Source organism: Tubulanus polymorphus, chromosome 5 (assembly GCF_964204645.1).
Source record: "Tubulanus polymorphus chromosome 5, tnTubPoly1.2, whole genome shotgun sequence".
In the NCBI taxonomy this organism is placed as follows: domain Eukaryota; kingdom Metazoa; phylum Nemertea; class Palaeonemertea; order Tubulaniformes; family Tubulanidae; genus Tubulanus; species Tubulanus polymorphus.
In genome coordinates, this window is record NC_134029.1 from 6197863 (window position 1) to 6207444 (window position 9582).

Here is a 9582-nt window from a genome sequence, read left to right on the forward strand (position 1 = left end):
ATCTTGTCAGGGGGGAGCGATGTCGTGATCGTATAAAATACCGCCAACGGAAGACGCCGGCTTCCTCATACGTGTTGTAAAATGGCGCATCTCGATCACAATCCCAGTAATTGGGACTAGACGATGATAAGACGAACACAAGCCATTAAGACCGGTAAATTGAAAGTTTGTTCGCCAGACGATCGATGTACGTTCATCTCCTGTGTCGTGGCGTATGCGAAGATTAATGGCAAACCAGCGATATATTTTCCCAGCTAAATACGTATCGATCGAAACGTAAAAGCCGACGAACAAAATTTAATATTAGATAAGACTCGGCAGCTTAACCGCTGACAAACGTCGCTTCCAACATGGATAGCTTGTACTGACGTCAAAGTCATCAGAATTGAACCGTTTTTACCTAAATGCATTGCTGATACAGCCCACGCTATTCTGTGTAATTAGGCCTACTCTCCATCCGGCTCCATGATCCAATGAACCTCTGTAAATTCCTGTTCCGGATTCTGAATAACCAGACCCCAATGTTGCAGTTCGGTCTCTTCGGTTGCGCCCAGTCCCAGTTTCACCTGCCCGATAACTTCGTCGTGGCGCAGTCTCTCGTGGTTGCATACCGTTAGTACGATGGACGTGTAATTCAAATCTTCAATTCTCGGCGAGACGTCAAAGGTAAACGTTTGATTGAACGCTGGGTTTAGTGTTTTCTTTTTGATCGACGTTTGTTGCTTTTTCGTTTTCTCGACGTTTCGACCCTGCTGGATTAATTCTATTTTCACATACGCATCTGGAATTTAACGATTGACACAGAATCTAGATAACGTACAACTGTGTAAAACGGATGGATATTTTTACGATAAAAAGATACTTGGCATTTTGATCCAACCGATGTTATTTATTGACTACCCATTTTCTAGGGCTCAGAGGGATTTACTTGAAAAATTGAATAGCGATATTTTTCTTGTAAATAACGACTTGTTCTTCTTGAAGCTTTATCTAGGCCGTTCTATTAATCAGTTTGATTACGGATCCGCCGACGAACTTTTCCGATGTGTAGGTGTAAAAAGTGTATTTTTATTTTTAATTTTTTTCCACTGCCACAGTCATCTTTTGACATCAGACACATTAAATCGCCATTGACAATGGTGTTCTAATGGACATATTTATCGGTTTTTTTTTCAGGAGATAGCGTGACTTGCAAAAAATGGCGGCGTCAGCTACGTTAATAGGCAATAAATAGACAATATTCGGCTTCTTTTACCCAAAATGACTTCCAGAATGAAGCAATTTTATTTCTTTTCAAATTCCTTGATCACTTAATTAGTAACGAATTCAATGTTTTGAGAAAAAAACTATTCTTTCTAAAAAGAATTTCCCCCTACCCTGTTATTTCATTAAGTCAATCAAATCCGTAATCTAACTTATGATTAAAAAAAACACGCCATTAGTAGTTTAATATCTGGCGAAACGAAACTCGAAATACATCTGTACCCACCTGCTGCGCCTCCGTGAATCTTGTGCTTCGGTAGATTTGTTATCTCACCGATCGTGATTGAAAGTCGCGCGTCTTTCGGCTCGAAACATAAACGGAGTTGCATGAAGCCTAGTTCCTGAAAAAGGGGGAAATAAAAATGCTTGTAAATGAAAGCCATAAGTATAATGTTAATATACTAGCGAGGATGCCTTGCGTGGCCCATTGGACTTTCCCTCAATTGTGTTTTTTTTTCAATGTTAGTATTTAAACTTGTTCTTAAATATACGGGTCAGCTGACCCCAGCATGTAAAATGGATGACTTCATCGCGTGTACTGAGGGATAATTTGAATAACCCCAACGATACGCGCTGAAAGGGTAGAACATGAATAACCACAACGATACGCGCTGAAAGGGTAGAACATATCATTATACACTATCAAAACGGAGACCAAATCGCCTACGTGCCTACGTCAGACACCACCTTGCTTGCGTAAATAAATAAACGTTAATTAGGCTTATAATTTTCGCTGCCTTCCACAATCGAAACCAATTTAGAATATGACGCATGCAATCTTCGAGTTGTATCTTTATTTACCATTTTTCAAATACCTTGGTGCCCTTATTTCCTACGTAATTGAAAAATTTGATTTCTAACAAAGTAGCGACGCGTTAAATTTTCCGATACACTCATGAGACTCAACAAATTGTGTTTTTGGAAGTTCGACTCACTATTCATTACAAAGTAATAAAGAAAATTTCAAAATTGTAAGAATAATTAAAAAACTACATAAAAATGTCTATTGATCCTGAAAATTTAAGAAATACAACTAAAACCTGTTAGAATTATAAGATGAACCTTTGATGATTTTTAAGTTGAATTATCGAGAATTCTGTATAAAGGCTCATTAACTTTTTTAACATTCACCCGAGTGTTTAATCTTAACAACAATTGTGGAACTCTCAACTAAGTCATATTTACTATAGGGTTTGTTGTACCAATCCCAGTCCATCAAACTAACCCAAAAATAGATTTATTATAGTAATTATAGATAAGCACGTGTTTCATAGAAAAGCTTCAGTACGCAAAGAACTGAGAAACATGTAATTTAATATTGGTTTTTTTCATCATCGTGAACGCATTCGCCCCAGGTTAAAACATCGGGTGTTGAGATGGAACTCTACGTGCAGTAATTGCGTTTCTACGGATCTGCGCGCAGCCGAAATCAAGAATATACGAGAGATTTCTTCAGAAAACCGGATTAGTTTCTTTTCCCCCACAGATAAACGAAATCATGGCATTAACTATTAGGGCAATGGATCAGCGTAATGCACGTTATATTTATTGCAATAAAACTATATGTATATATACTTACGTCGCTTTCGTTCTTTCTTTCCAGTTTTTTCCACATTCGCTGCTCTTCGAGTAGATCGAATTCGCCCAGTCCGACGATTACTTCGCCGATCAATTCGGGACGTCGCAGATTGCCCACTTTGTTCTGTATCTTGATGCGGAGGCGCAGCGACCTCAGCTGATCCGCGTCGATATCGTGGAAGTGAAACTCTTCGTTGAAAATCGGATCAGTCGTGTGTTTAGCGACGTTCGACGATTGCTTTTGAAGTTTACCGGGCATCAAGCAAACCTTCGCGAACGGGTTCGTGTTCTGTTCGTTTCGTTCGTTTAGTACCAAGTGCTCGGCCCTGATCAGCAATACGCGAACGTGTCTTTTTTCGGGTACGTAGCGCACTGAGAATTTGAGCTCCCCGAACTCGGCTAACGGATTAACAGCTTTTACGCTATGACAAGAACAAGATGTTGATAAAGAGTTTTGTGAACCGTTTAATGTCAGTTCCGTTGAATTAGCGCTCAGGCTCGTTCGAGCTTCGGTTCCATTAATCGAGAACTGACTATTTTCATTCACGCACTCAGACACTGAACGTCCGTGGACCCTGAAACCGTATGTTTTAGCCACGTTGTTATTTTCATTCAAACCGGGCAGCGACGATCTTCGCCTACGATAAATACTGTTTCGCATCTTCGGTTCACCCTGTCCTCGACTACTGGCGCGACGAATCAGGCCTTCGAAATTCAATCGTATTTTTGTACCAGCGTCCGGTGTACTAACGGGCGATGAACTCGTCGACCAAGGTAGACCATGCGATGGGCTCCCACCACCTGGGCTTAAATCCACGCTTGCAGACGTTACTACGGGCGTCGTAAGCATAGCCAAGGGTGAAACTAATGATTGTATATTACGCCTTCTACTAGAAGGTACCCGTTGCAAAATCGGTCGGTCCATTTCAATTTCCGCTTGTTCTGGGTAACTAGGTATCGAAAGGCCAATCCGCACCGTATCGCAGGAGCTAAAGTTTCTTCTCCCAACTTGAAGGGTCGATACAGAATTATGTACACCCGTTTCACTCGGTTCCAAATAATGGAATAAACTTTCTTTTCGCCTAGTATGCGGAGCCTGCTTTAGAGTATCAAACCCGAAAGGCGTTTTCGTTTTGAAATGCGCCAATCCCATGGCGGCCAACGACTGTGGATCAGCATTCGTATTATCAAATGAAACATCATCGGTCGACACGGATTGTTCGTCTCCGAATTTTAGTGTTGGACTGTGACTCGGACTGACCGGTGCTGATCGAGGATGTTTCAGTGAACTAGGTAGCAACAGAAAGTCATTATTCGGAGGCGTGTACGACGTTGGAGACCTGCACGGTGAACAGGATGACAGACTGCCACTTGTACTGCTGTTGATACTACAATTCTCACCTAGATCGGTCTTCAGCTCTTTGCTGGAGCGGTGTTGTTGTTCTAAACTACACGTTCTCGGAATTGTAAATGCTGGGATGTTGTTTGGTGTAACAACATTAGTGTAACCCGGTGATAGTTCGTCATCGTTAATGACAAGCTTACACTTATTTATCACCCATTCTTTAACTGAATCCATGGTCAGTATAGATATGATTTATCTGAAAGAATAATTTAAAAACCAAGCATTATTGATGTGTATACCCCGAGAGTTTTAAACCATGGACCCTAAAACGTTTTAGAGTCCATGTCTAAACATAAAAGAAACGATATTTTCAAAGTTCCTCTTTCATGCCAAATGGCCAAACAGCGTCAATATCGATTTTATCAGCAAGTTTTTACTCGGTGGAATGAAATGAGTTTCATGGATCTAAATTCAATGTATACGACATACTTGTGAACATCTTTCATGAAAAAACCCGACTCGTGATCTTACTTTTAATTGTAATTAGGTTTCGATATAAAAATAGTTTTGTCTTGCGACAAGAATATACTGACACCGCAATGGATTTTAACCATATGACATAAATTCTAAATGAAAGGTTTCTTCTCGACTTCCTCCAATACATCATTTCTTTATTACAGTATTACAACTTAAAGAACATGAAAAAGCTTTATGAAATTATCAATTATTCGTGAAATGAATGATTTACCTTCTAGTAACATACATGTAAAGCACACAAACTCTGCAGACTATGCTGTTCTCCTCTTTGTCTTGATAGACATAAATGAAATTATTACCAAATGATCCACAAAAACTTCACGGGGGGTATGAATGATATTCCGCGTAAGCTCTAATTGACGTATGATCCATTAACACATTTACAAGCATACGCAGGTGTTATCGCGGTCGAAGTGTCGAAAATTGCAAAAATGGCAGCTAGCTGACTAAGAAATTGTCAAAGTCGACTTTGAGCTAAATGAATAAATGTGATCAATTCAATTTGTTTATTTGAAGACATTACGGATATTAGTGATGAATGAGGCTATCAAAACTGTCTTGTGTTTCACCATATCAGCATTCCGAATCCGAATTAAATAGTACGTGCAAACGTTAATGGATGGTTTTAGCACTAGATAACAAATACTTCATCTCGTATATCAACGAGAACATTAAATCTCTTGAAACCTATTCATGCGCCAGTAACTTAAAATTTGGATTTACTGTGGGGAAAAATTATGAATGTTTATTTCTATTTTCATACCTATGCTTAAAAATAAGCGGACACCGGGAAAAAGATAAAATCCGAAAAAGTGCGTCGGTGGATCTCCGTAATCCAACTTATAAAAAACGACCTTAGATGCGTTACGTAAAGCTCCTCTTTTAATTTTCATACCCACATTATATGAAATAGAATGTGTGGGATTGAAAATTTGTTGGACGCCGCACCCCGTCGTGAGATATTAAGTGTCATTGTACTACCGCCAATTTCCCTTCCACAAGGGCGCACGTGTCGCACCTATTGCACCAGTGATATATTTGGAACATTCATTATAGACCGAACAAACGACGATAAAAGGTGTTAACGCGGCTTCCTCCAAACTGGGAAGGTCCCACAAAAAGTATTCCTCGAGCCAACTTCGTAATGCTCATATCCTTTCTTGGTTGTTAATTCTGATTCATTTTATGCGCCCACCTTTTATTGTCTCCTACCGCAAAGCTGATCAATTTTACACAAAAATTAGAAGTCTCCTATTAGTTGTTTGTCAGTAAAGATTTTTCTTCTCATAGCGTTCGTGATGTTACGTTACCTGGATTGGTGACACTGATTAGTTATGAGAAAATTGTCTTCCCTCGAAGCTACGCGGAATACGTAGATTGAGATCGGCGCGCGTAACTTTGTTTGAAAGAAAAACATCTATAAATAATCAATTTTGCCTTCATTGCGTCTGTCCATATAAATCAATCGTAATGAAAATTAGATGACCATAACATACATTGTGTATTAAGCACTGGAAGGCATTTGAAGGCTAATTCTCTGAATAATTAATGGCTGACATTGATTGATAAGTACGACAATGATGCAAACGAAAAAAGGAAGAAAAGATCCAGAACATCATACACATTGAATACCTGGGTATGCAGCTATTGCGTTAGCATCAACTTAATGTCATATTAAGAATGTTCCTTACATACAGTATCATATCAGATATCTCGGTAGAACTATTCTGCTTCGTCTGATCTACCTGCAACCCTCGGGATTGTTGGATGGTTTTTTCCCGTCTTCAAAATGACTGATCGCTTCCCTTTCTTTACCCGATTACGGAAGTCACCAATTTCATACACGAGCCAGTAATTTCTATCTGAACAGAAAGCTCTGTTTACCGTAAAGTCGAACAATAGACAGAGCTGGTCGGATGCGACAGCAATTTGAAAATCTATCCGCGTCACATTACGGTGCCAGCGTGAAAGCGTCCCGAGGTTGGAGCTATTCGTTTTCTTTGTGTATACAAGATGCATCGGATTGTTCAGATTTTTGTCCTAATCGTATTGATACAATACAGCTCCAAAAAGGCTCTATGCATCATAAAGCTACACTTTCAGTTCCAGTGTCATCCGCCGCAATAAATTCTGGAAATGACGGCCGCTTGGCCATCAGCATGCAAAGTGCCCTTTCGTAGAGATAAAAGCCTCTCGAAGAAATTCCATGGGAATAGAACCAGCCGCGGTATCACTCGAAAATCGTTCCCCGCAGAAGGAAAGGAGCTCTTTCCCGATAGGCACTAAGAGTCTACTTGACATAGAAATGAAGTCGCTACATGAGATTCGTTTTTTAGAATTACGTAAAACGTAAATGCTACTTAAACTCACGCGGCTCCACATCACCCCCCCCCCCCCCAAATACGCGAGTACTTGAAAGTAAGGAATTATTGAATTGCATTGGAAATTGGTGTCTGAGTATGAACTGATTTAGATTTAGATTTTATTTTCTCCACATATACATATATATATATATATATATATACATATGAAAACAGATAAAATTTCTTACGATATTTCCTTAAAAAATCTATATAAAACAGGGAAAGAAAAGAATAATATCTTATATTAGTAGCTTTAAACATTTTCTTATGCATTCTTAAATCTTTGAAAACAAGACATTGTGAAATAAAGTGATACACATCTCCTATTTCATTAAGGTCACATTGAGCGGATATATTTACTATACGTACATGTATATAGCCTACGGACTAAACGTTGGGGCGTATAATAAATAATTTACGTATCAATTTCCATGAACGCTGATAGTCAGGCGTCATTCGAAACCGTCGAGAGAAATTGGTTTTCGACAATACTGAGATTCACCTGAGATAACTCAGCACGGTATATCAGTATCGTATAAGAGAAAACTTCGTTAAACAGATATATACGCATTTGTCTATTGCGGGTTTTGCATAATAGATAATGTTTGATTCCTCACAGAATTCGAATCGTATGGCTTCAGAGAGTTGCATCAGCAAAAAAGTTACCGCGATTATTTGATTATTCAGCGATGTAATTTGATTAGAATTGATTATCATCATTATTACATTACGCATCAAACATCTACCTCATGTTTGCCATGTTTCGACCGAAGGCAACCGAACTCTGACAAGCAAAGATGCATTGCAGTAAAATTGTATTTTTTGTTCCTCTTGAGATGATGTTTAGTTTTAACCTCGAAACTGTAAGGAAATAAACTGTTTCTACAGATCTACAGTCGGTTTTTATTCGTTATGCATTGCATCAGCTTCACGTGATGTACATATATTTCACATATTTTACCATTTTGTTTTTTGTCAAACATTTTCTTTCTCCATGTTATAAATTCTAGGAGTAAACTCGTGTGAGAGAAAGATTGTATGCTTTAGTGAGATACGTAAAAATACCTCGAATGACGAGATCCAATCGTCATTGGTATGGCGACGAATTTTTTTCCAAGGGGGACTCAATTTATTATTGTCCAGCCATTGTAGCTGTTTAGGGTTTATTAGAACAATTACGTATCTATTCCATGTCATATCTATTTTCGCCGTCCACATGGGTTGTCCATAGAAACATGTATAACTTTTTATATCCTCTTTCAAGGCCACGCAATATCCACACAGACCTCATCCACCAAACAGGCGATAAGTTGCAAGAAAAAGCTACATAAAACTGTGAGATCAATCTTATCCATTATGCTCTACACGCTACTATACCTACTACTACGACGGATTTCCTATTAAACTATTTAGAATCCACCATGAAGTGCCAAACATTTTTAGGGAAAAATTTCCATCGGAACAAATTTTGTTCAGTACTGAGACCCGTGATATCAACGAACAAGATACCGAATAAGTCATACATAATCCTCAAATTGATGAAATCTTACCTAATAGATGAAATCGAAACTTATGTTATTTCTTCATACAAAATGGAAAACCCATCAGGCAATCAAGTATGCGCATTTCAACGCTTTCATGTTTTTGATATCAGGCAGGGGTAGAATCAATTTTTGTGTATTGTTTAAGGGTTAAGCAAATCAAGCGTATTCGGTATGTATTTATTTATAGATAAGCCTCCGGCATGTCATATCCATCCTCATCATCATTTTATATGCGCCATATAAACATCAAGTAGTTTCCATTGTGCATCATGATAGAATCTCTAGTTAAAAGAAGAACCGTCGTCTCCATGTGATAGCGTGTGGACCAGTTTTCATCCTTTAGAATGTGGGTTGTATGATTCGTTATATCAACTGACATCCTGAGAAGGCACATTTTTCTTTCGTCGGTAAATAGCCTTGGATATTAAAAGTCTTCATTTTCAACGCATCGTCTACAAAGGCTTATCATGCTTATCGACTTTCGGCAGGTTTATTCCATCTACGCCGATGCTAATACAATTTTTGCATTTCATGGGGATGGGATAGTTGAAGTGTCGATTAAGATTGTACCGATAGCTTTACGTGTAACTGAGCATCGCGGAAAATAAGGCCTCAACCCCTGACCATATATCTATCCGCACGTCCTTATTTCCTTTGAACCAGACCGAAATCAAATAAAGCCTAGAAAAATGTCTCGGATGACAAGTTGCGACAGATGAAACGGTAATGGTATTATCATGTTTCACCAAAGCAAGGAAAAGTACTTTACATTTCATAAAACCAAATCTCTGAGAATAAAATCGCATGATGTCACCTTATTCCCTCCCCGTCTCTACTGCCAATGAAACGAGCAACCCATCTACGTCAAACTGTGGCAAAAAAAACTTTAACCCTCGTTTAACAACGTACTTTCGATTTTAGATCAAATGGTTGACATGTACATATATAACAT

General features: G+C 38.7%; 1 protein-coding gene across 1 annotated transcript; it reads right to left on the reverse strand.

The window, feature by feature from the left end:
- Positions 1–446: 446 nt before the first annotated feature.
- Positions 447–4420, reverse strand: LOC141905498 (uncharacterized). Its single transcript, XM_074794369.1, has 3 exons — positions 2843–4420; positions 1490–1604; positions 447–781 (listed from the first exon to the last, which is right to left on the reverse strand). The coding sequence occupies exons 1-3, from the start codon at positions 4418–4420 to the stop codon at positions 447–449; spliced, it is 2028 nt and encodes a 675-aa protein (XP_074650470.1).
- Positions 4421–9582: the final 5162 nt, after the last annotated feature.

Coding starts and splice junctions, on each gene's coding strand:
- LOC141905498 (XM_074794369.1), bottom strand. CDS start 4,420: ATGGATTCAGTTAAAGAATGGGTGATAAATAAGTGTAAGCTTGTCATT. Junction 1,605..2,842: donor AAAGAAAGAACGAAAGCGAC/GTAAGTATATAT, acceptor CCCCTTTTTCAG/GAACTAGGCTTCATGCAACT. Junction 782..1,489: donor GATTCACGGAGGCGCAGCAG/GTGGGTACAGAT, acceptor GTTAAATTCCAG/ATGCGTATGTGAAAATAGAA.